General features: G+C 37.0%; 2 protein-coding genes across 4 annotated transcripts in view; one reads left to right on the top strand and one right to left on the bottom strand.

Annotated features, from left to right (window-relative positions):
- NUP62CL (nucleoporin 62 C-terminal like) overlaps positions 1 to 6236 on the bottom strand; it is a 77551-nt gene extending 71315 nt beyond the window's left edge. The window contains exons 1-2 of the mRNA XM_039233540.1: positions 6213 to 6236; positions 5238 to 5331 (exon numbers count right to left, since the gene is read on the bottom strand). Of these exons, the coding sequence (XP_039089471.1) occupies positions 5238 to 5331; positions 6213 to 6236 (118 nt within the window). The remainder of the gene's footprint in view (positions 1 to 5237; positions 5332 to 6212) is intronic.
- DNAAF6 (dynein axonemal assembly factor 6) overlaps positions 5606 to 18763 on the top strand; it is a 38542-nt gene continuing 25384 nt past the window's right edge. The window contains exons 1-4 of one of the 3 annotated variants that reach the window (XM_039233527.1): positions 5606 to 5664; positions 11199 to 11369; positions 15035 to 15107; positions 17681 to 17786. In XM_039233527.1, coding sequence (XP_039089458.1) covers positions 11202 to 11369; positions 15035 to 15107; positions 17681 to 17786 — 347 coding nt within the window. In that variant the 5' untranslated portion in view covers positions 5606 to 5664; positions 11199 to 11201. Of the gene's footprint in view, positions 5665 to 6260; positions 6352 to 9742; positions 9763 to 11198; positions 11370 to 15034; positions 15108 to 17680; positions 17787 to 18763 lie in introns of those variants that run through there. The other 2 variants (XM_039233526.1, XM_039233528.1) reach the window with 2 other exon arrangements.

Raw genomic sequence — 18763 nt, 5'->3', positions numbered from 1 at the left:
CTGTGACTCCCTCTCTCTCTGACCCTCCCCTGCTCACGCTGTCTCTCTCTCTCTCTCCTAGAAATAAATAAAACATTAAAAAAAAAAAAAAAAAAGCAGAGCACCTGGGTGGTTCAGTAGGTTAAGCACCCAACTCTTGACTTCCGCTCAGGTCATGATCTCATGGTTCCAGAGATGGTTACCAGCATCAGGGCTCTGCACTGCAGATGCAGAGCCTGTTCAGGATTCTCTCTCTCCCTCTGCTCCTCCCCTACTAGCATGCACTCTCTCTCCCTCAAAAATAAACATGAAAAAAAAATTTTGAAAATTAAAAAAATACCTTATACAAGCATGCAAATAACAGTAGTCATTTAAAAATCTCAAAAACCATCATTTTACAAAGAAAAATAGATTTGGCTAATGTAATTTAAATTTATTCTTAAAAGTTAATCTCACTTTTTTCAGTGCTTCACTCCACAAAAACACCAATCAATTACGTGCCTTTGAAAAATAAGCATACTTCTTATGTTTGTCATTTTTGATTGTGGTAAATAAAATACATATAATGTAAAATTTACCATTTTAACCATTTTAAGCACACAATTCGGCAGCATTAAGTATGTTCACAGTATTGTTTAACTGTCAACACTATCCACTTACAAAGCTTTTTCAGAGTCAAACTCTATACTGGGACTGAACAGCAACGCCCTGTTTCCCACTCCCCCAGCCCCTGGTAATCTCTATTTTACTTTCTGTCTCTATGAATTTGCCTAATCTAGGAACTTCATATTACCAGAACCATACAGTATTTATATGATTTACATGAATATTTTATACTTGAAACAACCTAAATGCCCAGCAACAAGAGAATGCAGATTTTTTAAAGAGGCATATTATAAGATAGAATACAGCAATAAAAGATAGCTAACTTTATCTATATTTAGCAATTTGTAAAAATCCCAAAAACAATGGTGACCCCAAAAAGTCACAGAAGAATTAAGTACGGTACATCACTTCTGTAAATGTTAAAGGACATACAAAAAACATATTACAAATCACTTATGGCCATCTACATGTGAGTGCATTAAAAAATATAGATTGGGAGGGGGCCTGGGTGGCTCTGACTTTAGCTTGGGTCATTGATCTCATGGTCGTGAGTCCAGCCCCAGGTCGGGCTCTGTGCTATCAGCTCAGAACCTGGAGCCTGCTTCAGATTCTGTCTCCCTCTCTCTCTCTCCACGTCCCCAAGTCATGCACTGTCTCTGTTTCTCAAAACTGAGTGTTAAAAAATAAATTAAAAAAATACAGATTCGGAAAATATACAACTTCAGAAGAACAATCATCTCTGGGATGGGAAGGAAAGGAGACTAGGAAGGGGTATAAAAAATTAGCTATAATATTTTAGTTCTTTAAAAAACAATACCTAAGAGAATATGGCAAAATGTTAACAACTGTTAAATCTTTGGTAGGTACATGGATGATGGTGTAGTATAGCCTCTGTGCTTTTTGTTCAAAGTACTTTCTCATTTTAAAAAGAGGGACTAGTTAATGTTTTAGAATGACAGAAAATAAGACAATATGTGTGCTTTGAAAAGGGAGATGTATTAATAGAGGCCAATTATAGCTTTTATTCTCCCAGTCAACTTAATTGGCCCCTTTATAAAAAATTTTTTAATTACAAATGAAGATGCACTCATATAATCTTTGGAAAAGATATTCATAAAGAAAGCTAATCAGCATGAGTGTTATTATGGCACTTGAATCTGCCTGAATCTGCTAGGATTCATCTATCTTTTAAAGTAAATCATTTTGAAAATGTCTATACTCATTACTTAAAAAATACATTCCATCTAATTCATATGTATAATAGATACCATGGTTGATCACTGCTGCTCCAGTGACAAAAACCTAGATGGGTAAATTCATACATCTAAGTGGGGACGGGGTCGTGGTGGCAAACACTAACATCTCAGGTCCAGATGCCTACCCTTCCTGTTAAGATTCCCCTTGAGTTTCATGTAAGGTAAAAGTTATATAAATGATTTTAAATAACCCAAATTTTACAGTGAAATTACTGGAATTTTATATTTTTATTGGAAATAATTTTATATTACTGGAAATAATTATAGCGTGAAATTACTGGAAATAATTTTCTGTTGTTGGGTTAGGCTGAACAAAGTATGGCCGTCTCACTCTATGGAACATTAGGATGCTATTAGTAATAAAAATTTGAAAACTATCAACCACATAGAAAAAATTCCCAGAATAATATTAAATAAAAGGAACAAAACGTATATAAGCAAGGATTAAAATTATTTAAAAATATGGGTACATATGAATAAACTAGGAGGGGAATAGAAATAGTTATATTTCTGGTAGTAGATTTGAGGGAGATTTTTCACCTTTAATTTCTTTTAATGCTAGCTTAATTACTTAACTAGTTAGTGTTTTAAAACAGTTATATATACTACAAGAGAAATGTGCTAAACTAAATCCCTTTTTCATAGCTATACCCCACAAAAACTTTCAGGTGTATTTTTTATTTTTTAGATCTCTCAAGTTTAATTTCATTAAAACCAAGTCAGCAGTCAAAAGTCAGAAATTCTGTTGCCTCTGCAAGTCAGAGAAGCTTCCTTCTTGTTTCAACTTCTGCCTCTAGATCTGACCTGCTATCAAGAATATTAGACTTCATCAAGTGAGTTTATCTCTGAGATCCACTTACTTACAATATGATCCTGGGCTAATCACGGAAATGCTCTAATGTTTGTGCTCTTCTATCCCTAAGTTTCTGTATTTACAAAATTCTCCACGGAAGCCAAGTACTCACAGATTCATCTCAGATCTAGGGTTCATCCCCTACTTTCCTACTTCTTCAACCCTGCGGAAAACAGGGCTTAACACTGGATTCCACCTTGCCAGGGGCAGGCCAAACCTTGAAGAGGCGATTAAATCCCCAAAGATAAATAGCCTTTGGTTCACAAGAAGTAAACTATGATTTATTGAATTCTTGTGCATCTGGCACTGTACCAGGCACTTCAAAAATGTTATGTGAACCACCGTCCCCTACCATAGACACAGAACCAGTTCCTGGAGCCAGGGAAATCTGCATTTGCAATTTAGGGGCCAAGGACAGGCGGCCCTAAGACGGGCCACTCTGGTATGCAGATTATGCTGATCTAAAAACAAAAGCCCAAAGACTCAGGAAGAAGATGACCCCCCCCCCCCATGCTCCTCAGCAACAGCTGCCTAAAAGATTTTAGATGAAGGACCTGCTCCACAAAGAGAGCTATTACAACAGATAACTACATTATAACAAGAACTAGGTATAGTAGACAGGAAGGAACCAAGCAAAGCCTGTTTGATTAAAGTCCTCTCTAAGTCCTACTGTTTCTGAATGGCCCAACAAACATCTGTTTACCAAACATTTACTCTTTTTCATCTTCCTGCGAGTTGCATTCCTTCCCTTTGAAGTCCCAGACCCTTATCCCTCTTTTCTCCTTAGTTCAGGAGATGACATAATATAACTCATTTTGCCTGTCTGGAATTTCAGGTCTGTAGATTTCCCTTATGTACGAAATTAAATTTGATTTTCTCCTGTTAATCGGTCTCATGTCAATTTAATTCTTAGTCCAGCCAGTAGAATTTTGATGGGCAGAGAAAAATTTTCTTCTGCCCCAACAGTGACAAACATCCCGTGTAATTCTTACACACACACAAGTTTGAAAACCGAAGATCGAAGTCCCTGTTTTCAAACTGTGAGAATTTATTACTGGCCTGTAGTCTACATTTTTTAAAAGTACATAATGGAGACTATCAGAGTAAATTGCATGTAGTAAGTATTGTTTTTGTGAAATGGTTGTAATGATAAATTGTGTATGTATATACTGGGCCACAATATAAATTTTCTGTGAGTCACAGCAAAAAGGTCTGAAAAGTACTAACCAGGCATTACCGACCTAGAATAATGCACAATGAGGCAAAATAGTAAAAAAGCAATCAAGAGACTGCATAGCATATAGCTACCCTCCACAAGTTATCTATCTAGAGAAATAACAAAATTTAAGACACTTAAACTCTAATCATCTATAGTCATAAGGGATATTTGGTATAATTAACTTGGCCAAAAAGCCAGTAACTTTACTTTTAGCCAATAACTTAAATATTACGCCTCCTTTTTTTTTTTTTTTTGTTTACTGTGGTAATAACAAGGAGAATGAACAAATTATTCAAATTTCACTGTCCCCTTCACCAGGTAGAGGGTAAGCTAGAAAAACATGATAGCCAAAAGAAGGAAAGAAATTTAGTTAATTCATTAATCGAATTCCAATCCCCGGATAACCAAAAGCAACCGTCCATTAAAGCCATCTTATCGCTCCTTGCTTACAACACTCAAATAATGTATTAGGGGCCCCACTACCGAATACAACTAATCAGTTCCGAACACTCCGAATGTTTATTAAGCCATCCCCCCCTTTTTGCCTTTTGTTTAAAACCAAACCACGGAATCCACGGGAAACTAGGGTCACAACCGCACCTCTACGGTGAAGTGAAGACGCTCAGATTGCCAAGCAGTGGCAAGCGGGCGGCGCGCCTGCGTTTCTCCACTCCAAGGCGGGAAAAAGCAGGGGACGAGGTCCCCTGTGTTACGGGGAGCGGGAGCAAGGCATAGGGATGCTCACCCCAGGGGTTCAGGTCCAGAAGGCGTGCCCACAGCAAAGGAAAAGAAGCGCGATCCCACCTTACACACAAAACACACCACCTCCGCGCGCACACACGTGCTGAGCCAAGGAAAAGAACCGTGATCCCGCCCCCCGACTCCCCACACGTGCCGAGCGGAGGAAAAGCGCGCTCCCCCCCTACACGCCCCCTCCCCACACACCACACAAGCCGAGGTAAGGAAAAGCGCGCTGCCCCCCTACACGCCCCCTCCCCACACACCACACAAGCCGAGGTAAGGAAAAGCGCGGTACCACCTTACCTGCGCTCCCTCGAGTGTACGTGCACACGCGCGCGCGCGCTGAGACCGAACTGAACCAGAACCTGTGTTTCTGTCCCCGAGTGGGGAGGGGGCGTGGGGAGCGCGTGGAGAGCTGCAGCAAAACCTTCTCAACCCCCTGGGCCACCGAGCCTACGCATCCACTCCCGCTGCCTCAGAGCCGCGGGAGGAGTCGTCCGGTTTAGAATTCACGTGTGGGGAAAAGTGTAATGACGAACGAGCCTGCTGATGACTGGGACAAACGAAAACCCCGCAAACTTACCTTGGTGGCTTCCGCCGCCGCTCGCCGTCGGGGCTTCCAAAGTAAACGAGAAGGGCCTCCGAAACTGTCTAGCGCCGGAGAGGCGGACCTGGGCCTACTCGGACCGAGGGGGGGGGGGGGAGAAAAAAGCAGTGTCTACCGCCGGCCGGTTGCAGCCGGAGCGAAGCTAACAGAGACAGACGCTTACTGGGGTCCACCTAGTTAACTGGAAAGGGCGGCTATTAACCCTGAGTAGCACGCGCCCGGATTGGTTGATTCTGGTGTTGTTTCAAAGGAAACTCTTCTGTGATTGGCCAGGAAAGTCAAGCGGGAACCCAGAGGTGGTGGGTGGAGGGGGCAACAAAATTGTTACCTAGGCAACACCGAGACGCAGAGCTTTCCGCAGTCTATTTTCGGAGCCCCGCCAGCAGCCCGAAAACTGACCCAGGTGAGGAAACCCGAACCTTAAGAAAGGGAAAGAAAGGGTCCTCAAATGCCCTATTAGAGAAACTGGGGAGAGCTCTGGAGTACTTACCACCCTGAGAGATACCCAGAAAAGCCACAGGTTGCTAATAGAACAGACCTTTCCCCTAAATTCCCCTGTCCTACATATTAGAAGCCGGAGGCGGCTTTAAACACCTCGATATAGATGTGAATGAGAGAGGGGGCCGGTTTACCATACAGGGAATGGATGCTGTTCGACCCTCTGAAAGCCAAAATGAGCAGGTGAAGGCTTTCCAATGCCTATGTCAACTCACACACACTTATGGTTGTAACACTAATTTGAGAGTGAAAACTGTGTCTTTGTAGGTAGGTCTGGGTGCTCCAAGTTGGAGCAGCTCCTCTTTTTTCTGTTTTACATGTACAGACACGATTTATCCAGAGTGCCACGGTTAGGGTATATGTTTTTAGGGGGTACAACGCTGCTCAAACGGGGGGAAAAAATGGCCCGTGAGCTTGCTACGCAGACAATGGCCTGTCTGTGACGGTGAATACTGGCCGGAGGGTTCCAACGGTCATTGGTCAGATCCGTTGAGAACTGAACCGCAGAGAGCACTTAAGTGGGCTAGAGCGTGGTGTGTAAAGACTACCTGTACTTGGCAAACCGGCTACTCACTAAGGGCTGATTGGGAGCGTAAGTATTATATATCGTTGGACCATACCTATCACAAGGTAAAAAACCGTGTCAAAAACTAAAATCTAAGTAAGGGGAGAGAACAGAAGTTTGACTACAGAGGAGGGTTCATTTCTCCTAAGACCTTCCTGTTGTGACAAGGATTCAGAACAGAGACTAATTCCCAAAGAAATTAAGAAAACAGGCCTGTTGAGTTAGGGAGAAAATGTCTAAATACTGGAGGGAAATTTGCTGTCTCCTTTTTAGATAAAGGTGGAGTATGAGAGAAAAAAAATATTGACAAGTGTATTAAGTTTGCCTAAGATAATAAAGTATTGAATCAAAAGAGTCTCATTTATAAAATATTCCAGGTACTTTCAAAAGTCATCTTCTATTGAATATATTTTAAATTTGTAAAAAAGAAAACTCTGTTAAGTCTTCATAGTTACTTATGACTTGGTACATTTTATAGCAGTGAAAGTTTGGGACCTACAAAAGGAAATCATTCTTGGTATTGTAAAGACAAGGTCAAAAATGGATTATTTTTAATAAGCAGGGAATCACTGGTGTGTATAGCTGTAAAGTATAAAAAATAGCCAGTATATTCTAATTTAATTCAGACATAGGCAGAGATGATGTTTACTTTTGTGTTTTCAGAAGAATTTAACATAAGAGTTGCTAAATAAAAATTATGTAAATAGAGTTATAGAAGAAATGCCAAATTATGTAAGAGAGTAAATGGATTTTTGCTTTGTTTTGTGTTTTTTAAGAGAGTAAATGGCTTTTGAATATTTTGAAATCATTCAGTTATCAACAGTGCTTTACATAGGGATATGTGTTTACCTGTTAAACAAGTTCCCGAAAGATACTACTTGGTGATTCTTTATTACCCTGGTTTTATTTACTTTATATACTTGAATTAATAAAATATTTCCTTTTGAATTGTCAGTAATTCAGAGTTTTCACTAATTTAACCTGGATTTTTCTACAATTAGCTCAAGTGAAAAAGCCATCCCTGTTGACACTGTGGATGGAGGGAAATTAAGTAGAAGACATGACCCCAGCCGTCACAAAGAGAGTCTGACTTAATCTCAGGTTGCTGATATTGCTTCAGTGCCATGAGTCTGGTGTTATCCTGGTTAAGTGTGTTTAGTCCCTAACTGGTTTCTGTGTTTTGGTAATGAGTTGTTTCTGAAGTGTCTGTCTCTTTAGCTCTTGTGGCTACTACCAAGAGAGATTCCTCCTTAGTAAGGCCCTAAGGGCTCAAGTTGATGTGGGAAAATCATAGGCTCTGTCCAGAAGATGCTGCCATTGGAATCAGCCTAGCAACAGAAAGTGAGAGAAATAAAAACAGAGGGCCTAGAAATTTTATTTTCTAATAACCAAATCTCAAGTTGATTTAGCAATATATTTTGTTTTTAATGAAACTACTGCTTACATTTAACTTAAATGTATTCGTGGCCTACTTAAGGGGCAATGCCAGATTCAGGCAGTGTGGTTCTGGAATCTTTTTTTTTTTTTTTTTTTTAATCGCTACACTACAAAGAGTACCCTAGGCTAAAGGAAAAATACATTCTCAGGTACAAAAGCAGGAAATTATAAGGTATGTTTAATAAGTAGTACAGTTATTAACAGAATACATTGCATGTAGGAGAATAAACAGGGAGGGGCAGAAAATTAGATGGGTGCAGTAGTCTAAAGGACCTTGGTTGCCAGGCTTAACATAAACCTATCATATGTCAAATTTACAAGTAAAAGATAGCCCTACAAATAAATAACACTGCACAGTTTGTAAAAAGACATCTTGATTTAGTTTTTCCAATGTGATCTGTTTCTGTCAAACTTTAATGTTTTTATTAGTTTAATTAATTATTCTTAATTTGTTAAACTTCTAAAAGACCTAGTGAAATCTTCTTTTCCATTGAATTTAGAATATTTTTTCCAAAAGTTCATATCATTGTTTTTCTCTTTTGATACTTTAAACTAGTTAGTTAGTTATTCACAAAGTACTGGTGATTCCTTTACTTCTCAAAATATAATATCAACAAACTTGTCTTGATTTATTATTTCGTGTTTTCAGGTTATTATTACAAGTTGTTATGGTAAAAAGTATTTTTGCTTAACCACCAATTTCATTATGCGGTCTCTCCTCCAATTTAGCTACTTAGATCTATGCCATTTTATGACAGCATAATTTGGAATTTAAGAAGTCTAATTCTTAATGTGCTTCGGGATAGAGTGTTACTATCAAATACTATGAATGATTTGTTATATACTCCAACATTCATCCCAAGAAGTGGCATCCCCTTTAAAACAGTCACATTGGGAGTCTATCCATTTGCTGTTGCTATTGCTCAAATTACTTTTGAAAATGCTCTTTCAGAATCACCTTGAGGACTGTAGCATATTCTTTTGAATCTCCTCAAAGTACCAAATCTTCATACTTTGAAAGTAGATGTGATATCTAGATACATCTAGAAATCACTTGGAGACAAATCTGTTATAGAATCAACTGAGTGATACCATAAAGATACCTGTTTTTTTTAGTAATACATATGAAGGCAATCCCAAAATATTTTGAGCACTGATAGCATAATTTACATCAGTGTATAACCTTCCAAGGTGACTACTTTGAAATACAATATTCGTAAGAATGTAATCATGCTTCATTCAGTATTCATAACCTACTGACTATATGCCAGCTCCAGCTTTCAAGACTCTTGGCTTAAAGGTATGGCTTCCCACTGCCCGCACTGCCCTGCCTGTCACCAGATGAGAACCAGGCCAGAGCTTCTTCCCAACTGGTAGGGATTTAAAATAAATCTGCTCTCTCTAAATCCAGTATCCACCATCCCCACTGAATGACAGACAGCCTTGCTCATAATGTAGCTTCACAGAGTGACAGGAGAAAGCCTTGGATTCAAATGCCTGGTTCTCTTTTCCAGCTGTGACGATGAGCCCTGCCCTATTCTGAACCTTTATTCCTAGCTGCCAACTCTCCAATAACCCTCAAGAACCAGATCCTGCCTCCTGTAACCCCACCTGTGGACCAGCGTTCTGCTTCACCTATATAGACCTTCCTCTAACCATGCTGTTCAACCTTTCTGACTTGAAATACTGCCCATTTCCCCACCCCAAACTCCTGCTGCCATGTCCCTGCCAAGCAGATGAAAATCTATGAATAGCAGTTCTGATTGCTACCTCAGACACTATATTTTGGACTTCTGAATATTCTTCTTCTGTGTTAGCTTGGCTGGTTCAGTTTATTTCCCTTTCACCAGCCCACCATTGAGCTCTTACAAGCATCATCATCAAGTATCTGTGTGTGCTGGCACCATGTGCCAAACAATAATAATTTTATACAGCTTTTCATATTTTAGCAAACTCTTTCACCTACATTGCATAATAAGGCCATCACAAGAAGTTTGTAAGGTAAGAGTGGAATAATAAAAGTTTCTGTTATATTTGTTTTTTTTTTAATCTCATTGTGCAATCTCAACTCAAAATATTGTTCATATCATTGCATCTAATATCTGGATCCATTTCCCCTTTTCCTGTCAAACGTAGAAAATGTGTCAATAAACTTTTTTGCTTTTAGTGTTCAGTAAATATTTAATGAACACATAATCAACTAGAAATTTTGAAATATAAACAGGAGCCTCTTTGTTTAACTTAATATGTGTCAATTATTCATTTCCATAGCAGACTACCAGACCATACTGTGAAAGAAGTTTGCTTTCTCTCCACTTATTTTACCTTTTTCAATTTAATTAGCTTCCAATGTAATGAGTTTTATCATTAACTTATTTGACATCATTATTAGAAGTGATATTCATGCTCAGGAAAATTAAATTTTTAAAGGACCAATAATAGCTCACATATGTTGAGTGCTTACTATGTACCAGGCACTGTTCTAAGCTCTTTTACATGTATTAAGCTATATAATCCTTGTAACAACCTTATGAGGTAGCACTATTATTATTCCTGTTTTATAGATAAGGAAAAATGGGGTATATAGAGGTTAAATGACATGCCAGTGTCACAGAGCTGGGAAGTAAATGATACAAATCTAGGCGGCATGATGCTGGAGACCTTACTCTTAACCACTATGCTATATTGCCCCTATGCTAGATGTACAGTCAGTTTAACATTTCTTTCATACCCTTGATATCTCCAATAAGCATTTAGATCAGTTTTCCGTTTAAAAAAGAAAGTCAAAATAATAGTAAAACATAAAACAGAAGGTTTGTAAAACACCATCTGCATGCAGATTGATTTTGACAGGTGATTGTACCAGCACACATTTGAAAATCCCTCTCTATTACTGTTCTAGGTACAATGCAGAAATTTTAGTGGATCATTTAGTAATAGCACTAAAGAAGTGTTTCCAGTGAATTGATTTTATAAAATAATGTTTAAAAATATTAGCAGAGGTGTAGAAAAGATTCCTATTACACTTCTGCCCAAATCATTAACAATAGTCTTTATTCAGGTTATTCATTAAAGTCAGTGACACTTTCAAGATTTTTAAAGACCCTGAATTCCTATCCCAAATGTAACTGTAAGGATTATTTAAAAGACTGATGGTTGGTAGGATGGTAGGTAGTTGGGATTTTCCTATTTATGCTTTTGATATATTATTTCCTCAAATTTCCATGACAGACATATATAGTATCACTATTATAATCATAAAAACAGTTCATTTATTTTGTGTGAACTTTTCACTAAAGTCAATGGACCAACCCGCTAGAATTCTTAAATGGCAATATAATTGTAGGCATCATCAAGGGTTGATTAAAAATTTAATCTTCATGTCTTCAATGAAATAGAAAACCAAAATATCTCTCTCTGATTATCTTCTTCCTCAGAATATGGAACCTGAAAATATGGAGTCTGAAAATACAGAAACCGAAAGTATGGAAACTGAAAACATGGAATCTGAAAACATGGAAATTGAAACCATTTCTTCGGTTTCAGCCCTGCAGGCTCTCTCTAAGCTACTTTATCCTGAAGAAGAGGATGATTCTGAAGCTGGACAGGTGGTTGTATACTTACAGATGAATCAGTTCTGTTCATGCTAAGTTGTTAAGCTATATTTGAACAACTCGTTCCAACCTTTACTATGGGAGCAAGGCTGTGTCATCTGATACATTCACAGGAGGCTGCAGGACTGATTATGCATGAGAGTATAAACCTCTAGTACATTTCTAGCAAACATAATTATATTTTTTTCTAAACTACCTGAACAGTGAATAGGAAAATAGTTCTGTAACTATGGTAGCAATAACCACATTTCAAAATGTTTGTCATTTATATTTATGGCTGAAGAATGCTTGACAACCATTGCAAAGAGTGGTAGCTAGGATTTTTAAGCCTAGACAGTATGTCTATAAAACAAATAATTTCAACTAGACGCTATTAATTAGCCCCCCCCCATAATCCACTTCCCTTGATTTTAAAAAATTTTTCTACACATTAAAACACAACAGAAAATAATTTGGGCCAAATAATGGGACAAACTAAAAATTGACTTGTGTGATACATGTTCAGATAGAACTATGGAATCTAATTTTTTGGATAGTATTTGGGATCAGGACAGGTAACCTCAGGGGGGCTTACAGCGGCATGATGGGCTTCATTTTGGGGAAGGAGAGTTCCAGAAACTGACCAGCCACTCCACAGTCACTGCAGGTATTCCCAGAAAAATCAAAACACTTATGTAACCCCTGCTCTCCATTCTCCTACTCCTTAGGTATCAGCAAACCTTGGCTGTCAGGCTGCCTATTTTGTGAAGGCAAACAATATTGGGGACAGAAATCTCACACTATAGCAGAATATATCAATCCACTTTAAATTATTTTAGTGAAGTTGTTGTGATGACCAGTTTGCCACGAACAACCCAGTTTCAGCGAGCACACCCGTATCAATTTGCTCCTCCCCAAATTCTTTTCTTCTACTGTGTGGAAAAACAAATGTAATCTGAATAGGAAGCAAATTCGGTGGCTCAGATAAACACTGGCTTGGGCTTCCACCATTTGGGAAGTGTTAGGGGGAATGTGCAGAATCAAATAAAGACTAAGACATGCAATGGAAATAAAATGTGTAGCTGGTAACTGAATCAACTTGTGTAGATGGTAACTAATCAACTGCCGGGGTTAGAAACCAAGAAGTGTTGGTCAGGCAGTAGTTAGTAGGGGCCAAACAAAAATCGGGACAATAATAACAGCATTGAATATATACAACAAGTAGGACACTGGAGAAAAATTTAGGAGCAATGTATCAGTGAAGCTAGAAAGGCAAGTTCATTTTTGCTACCTGAAACTGAAATAGAATGATGATACATCCTGTGAAGGGCCAGGGTAGGGTTATGTCGTATACAGAAATTATGTTAAATACCTGAGAAACAGCAATCTCGAATAAAGGCAAGTGGAACTTGTAACTGGAACAGATTCAGAGATAAAGATTCACCCTGGTTACAAAGCCTGTTCTCTTTGGCATTTACGTATGGGGATGTTTATTTGCATCTAGAGGTGATTCTAGGAGAACGAGGAGTGATTATGAGAATAGAGACACTAGGATCATTTTACCAAATTGTACAATTCATAGGGGAAAATTACTGTAATAATGTATGATTCTGTATATCTGGGTTATAAGCAATTTTGAGGTAATTGGTCATTCAGACACCACCGCACAGATATCATTAGAGGATATAGAATTGGAGTATCAGAACAGTGGGAGAATAATTAATGTTTCTAATGAACTATTAAATTTTCCAGGAGAAAAACGGTTTTTCATTTTGTTAACATGTATGAATCTTGGGAACTGTGGAATGATTACAAGAGTGATGTGGTTTTGAAAATACTCTCTCTGAAAAGAGCATTAGAACTGTTGCATACAAGTTGGTTTATTTACATGGTCCCCACCATGCATTGTTAAGAATCTAGGAGATTAGGAAGGGACTGTTTTTGAAACTCAAAAGGGGATGTTAAGGCCTGTGGGAAATAAGGTTCACCACTCTACAGACACCGTAACAAAGTTGTTCCAACTCTCTTACATATTGCAAAGTGGCATGAATTGCAATGACAAATTACTCATAATTGGATGTGGATCCATGGTAAAGGCTGAAATGATTATTTTTATAGAAAACATTTGCAAGAGGGTGTTTAATGTTTTATTATCCTGGTTCAACTTTTAACTTGAAATTTTTGTTTTTAATCATTTATTTTCATTACGTTAATAAACTACAACTCCCCCTCTGTTGTGATGTGCTGATTGAATCATCACTGTGCATGGAGGGCATACCAGTTTTTGTCAGTTTTTTATTTGTATGGATTTTAATTTTCCGTGGAAGGAGTCGCTCAACAAAACAAGAGGCCCTCATGTTCCAAGAAATGCTTTACCCTGATTGACTATTAGTATTCTAGTGATTAATAACTTAAGAAAAGCACCACAAGTTTATATGACCTTAGTGATTAAAAAGAAAAAAAAAAACGTACAGAATACGGTCTTGGGATTTTCGCATAAAAATGCCTGTAACACTTTAACCGCAGACATAGCACTTTTGAAGCTCCTTTTGGAAAGGAATGGTTACTGTCTCAGAAACCGTTGAGATGTTACAGATTAATTTCTGATTTATAGCTGTTGGAATAGTTTAGCATAATAAAGACACAGGTGAGCTTTGCCACTGGCTTTCAAGGACAGACGCTATTCCTCTTGCCCAAATAGGACATCATAACTCTTCTACATGTCTGAAGTCTTGGGAGATAGGGACAGGGGTCTGAGAGAAGAGAGCTAGAGATGGTAGTTTGCCAAGGTCCAAGGAGATAAGATCTTTTTGACTGCCAGCAATGAAGTAAATTGCAGCTGTGGAATCTGGCATCAGCGAAAACAATCAGTAAAATACTGGGGTTTTCTTGAGATAACAAAAGACCTCTGAGAAGGACCAATGATGCGATTGCTGCTATACTAAAGGTGTAATAAGTATTATACTTCAGTGAAAAAAGGAAAATTGTTCTTATACTGGTGAGTAGAAGAGCAGCCCTGTGGATGTATGTTTCCTTGCACAAAGGATGGCAAAATCAACTCGTATGATGACTGAAGTGGTTCAGCATGGATTTGACGCTATTAATTGAGGGTTGCTGTTTAAATCCCTTAGTTCAGTGTCATGAGGTGGTGTGATGAGGAAGGGTTTCATACTCATGGTGGAAAAGCAGTAAAATCAGTTAACAGGAGTTTTGAATGAGTTCTTTGGTATCTAAAGACTCTATTTAGTGGCTTGGTTTCGTTTCTATAAAAGTTTCCCATCCTTTTCCATCTTCCACCTAACTATGACCAGATACTGCCCAAACCCCAAATTGTCCATGCTTTTATACTAATACTTTGTTCTGACCTTCAAAGAGATGAATGTGGCTTATCCCCCTATCCACAGGGATACATGATTCACTGGGCTGGAATTGGGGATTTAGTCTGATCAAAGATCAGTTCTGGCTTAGGGTCTATTAAACTAAATACTTTTTGAAAGGACAAGGAAAATACATTCTAAATAATGCTTGACATCTGTCTCTCTGTTGTATAACAACGATAATTAAATGAGAAGTGCTATGAAATTTGAGATGGAAAGCTGATCAACTTTCAAGTATTATTGGTCATGTAAGTTGCACAAGTAGTAATTACAGAATGCTGGACTTTTTTTCTTCTCTCCCAGCCAAATTGTTCATATGCTTATGGAGCCATGGGTCCTGGGAATATTGGACCACCAAGCATAGAAGAACTCAAAGGTAAGTTATTTAACAAAGCATATAGATCAATATAATCAGTATAGTCTTTGGGAGCAAAATTATAGGGGGTGTGTTACTAACACTAGAATTTGCCAAAGATGAACTCAAATAATTGTGGAAATGATGAACAGCCATTTACATAAAAACATGCTGTTTTTACTCTACTGTTGTACATAGGTCATTTTTCTACTAATGGAAATTAATTTGCTTTGAATTATTCACATTCGTTTTTTGGCATATTTCCCGATACGTTAAACCAAGAAAGTTATATGTGGTTAAATAACTTTTTTATTCTTTAGGGTCTAGTTATAAGATGCTTAGTTACTTCACTTTCTATCCTGCTATATCTGCTATATTCTGTCAATTTCACAGAATTTGTTAATTCATTCAACAAATACTTATTGAGAGCCTGTTATGTACCAGGCATTATGATCATCTCTGGGACTATGATGAAGATCAAAACAGAAAGGCCACTGAGCTTATAGTCTTTTGGAGAACACAGTCAAACAAATAACTACACAATTTGATCTTACCCCAAAATACTTATAGATTAGAGCCCATTTATATATGATGGGCTTTAATTATATATTTAATTATATATTAAACGGGGTGACTTAAATAGTTATTTAATATATAGCTAAATATATTAAGTATGTAGTTAAATAGATTTATATTTATAATATATATTCATACTTATATAATTAATTATAATACATAATTAACTGTATTTAATTATAATATACATTTAATTATAATTAAATAATAATTATAATTAAATAACTATACATGCATAAATATAATACCTATAATTATACATACATAAATATAATACATAATGCATTGGCGGCTTATATAGTCACAGGTCCAATAAACTAGAATAAATATTTGGGGATGTTTTCCCAGCATTTTGGCTTATACATTTTCACATAGTTAAACATTTTACACATCTTTAAAAATAAAGAAGGCTCTAATTCATGATGACAGTTACCAGAGAGTGAGTGGATAGGGAAAGGAAGAGAAGCTCCTTCATCAATTTAGCTGATTGTAAAAGATTTTATCTGGAAAAATGGGAATGATTTTAAAATTTCAGTTATTAGACTCTACATACTGAAGAATCTATTTGCCTAGTTCAAGAGATGTTGGGGGGCGCCTTGGTGGCTCCGTCGGTTGAGCGTCCAACTTCGGCTCAGGTCATGATCTCGTGATTTGTGACTTTGAGCCCATGTTGGTCTCTGTGCTGACAGCTCAGATTCTGTGTCTCTGTCTCTCTCTGTGCCTCCCCTGCTCACACTGTTTCTCTCTCTCAAAAATAAATAAATGTTACCAAAAAATTAGAAAAATAAAAAAAATGTTGGAAAACTAGTTCAAATTTCAATGTATTTCTGTGCTTCCAGTATTTCTGATAGTGTATGTCTAATAACCTCTAAATTCTGAGAACAATGAGTCATTTGTAACTTATTTTATATAAATCTGTAATTAGGCTTCACAAAGCCCATGCTAGATAGAGGCAGATAATTTGAAAAGAGTGGCAGTATTGAAAACCTGGTAATCAAGTGCATTTCTGGGGATGCTTAAAAGGGGAACTCGAAGTAATGTTCTGCACCTAAGGTTGGTCTGCGTTTGCTGCCCCAATAGTTGGAGCAAATGTAAGCTGGGTTTTTGCATGCCTTATTTAATTTTAAACAATTAAAGATGACAGGTAGAAACCCAGGTACATGCTCAGTCCTACATAGAGGACAAGTGATAGAGATTCTCTTTGAGGCTCCCATCTGCAGGAAGAAAATACTGGATTGAAAACTGATCATTGTATCCACTGTTTTCAATTTCTTTAACTGACAATATTTTTAAAGAATTATCTCTCTTAAAAACAGAACAAACTGAAGGGAGTGGGGGAGAGGGAAAAATGAGTGATGGGCATGGATGAGGGCACTTGTGATGAGCACTGGGTGTTATATGGAAACCAACTTGACAATAAACTATAATAAAAAAAAGAATTATGTCATGCTGGCATAGAAAAGGTATCAAAGAGCTTCTATATAGTGATACACAATGCAAGATAAGACATTTCTACCCAAATCAGATTGATTGTATGTTTGATTTGTTCTTTTACATAAATATTTTACATATGATCCTAGTATTTCTATGTGTATATATATATATATATATATTCTATATGTTCATGTAAAATGTTATATCATATATTGAGTATATATGCTATACGTGCATACATGTGGGGAGACACACACACAGACTGGAAAGATACACATTAGAATGCTCTCATTGATTATCTCTGGGAAGTTGGATTACAGATTATTTTATTTTCTTTTTGCTTATATGTCGTTTCCAAATTTTCGCAGTTATTATTATAATTTTACAGTGTATTGATTATGCATTGATTCAAAAATGTTAAGTTTTTACAAAATTAAAATTGCTTGTTTCAACCAAAAAATAAACTACCGGTGACAAATAGAAAATGTTTGACTTTGACGATCCCAACTGCATGTGAAGAACAGGAGCGATTTTGAGGGGGAAAACAGACAACAGCTTCAGCTTTATCTTCCCTTTTTTCACAGTCGTCCCTCAAAGCAGTGATGAAAATGTCGAGAATATCTGGAATCCAGAGGAAGTTCCAGAGGGAGCAGAGCACAATGACATATGGGATGTTAGAGAAATACCAGAGTAAGTCAAATGAAGGCGGGAATGTGTTTGGGGCTTAAGTTCGATGTGTCATCCGATACCATTCTATTTTTGACAATATTCATAAAGTAACTTTTACCACATGAAAAGAGAAGACTGCAGTGACACACATAAGGCATGTGTAATTGATGATTTTTTTTCTTTGTGGAGCAGAAACAAAAAGTAAAACATAACACCTCCCTTTAGTTATTATCTAACAAAAAAAATGAAAAATACAGTGATTTCCATTACAAAATTATATTCAGTGTCACTTGGTTGTATAATTAGGAACTAACACTGGGAAAGAAAAAAAGCCCATTAAATTACAAGCATTCATATGAACTAAATTATTATACCATGCTTATGTGTCAAAGACCTGCTTTTAATTACTCAATGTTCAATTTCAGTAAAAGGCTGTGCTCTCCCTCTGATTATCTATTATTACCTGGATCTGTTTGCTAGTTATTTTAGGATTCTGTTTAATATATTTTGCAAGTAGGATTGAAGGCTCACCTTGTAGCTTTTTTGATAGGAATTGTGAATATGAATTGTAAATATTATATTTAGGATTATTATCGTAAAAAGGTCATTCACTCTGATAAAATAAATTACCCACAATTTCAAGGAACTGAAAGTGTGTTCACATTCATAATTGAAACTAATGGTTAAATACACCAAGCTTTAAATATATATTTATTTTTTTATATTTTGGTTAACATACAGAGCAATATTGGTTTCAGAAGTAGAATTCAGTGATTCATCACTTACATACCACATCTAGGGCTTTAAAATAAAATCTCGATTGAATATTTACAATAGGTTGAAAAACAAAGGCAGTACTTACAAAATTATAATGTACTTCATAAATTCTTGAAGACTTCTATGGTAAGTGACCTGACAACTTTTCTAATTCTGACTATAAAATTGTGTCCAATGTTTAAAAAAAACCTTACGCTCCTATCTTCTACATCCATTCTGAA

This window comes from Hyaena hyaena, unplaced genomic scaffold (assembly GCF_003009895.1).
Source record: "Hyaena hyaena isolate Hyena2069 unplaced genomic scaffold, ASM300989v1 scaffold_77, whole genome shotgun sequence".
NCBI lineage: Eukaryota > Metazoa > Chordata > Mammalia > Carnivora > Hyaenidae > Hyaena > Hyaena hyaena.
The sequence above is the reverse complement of the archived record's forward strand: the minus strand, read 5'-3'. Positions and strand labels throughout refer to the sequence as shown.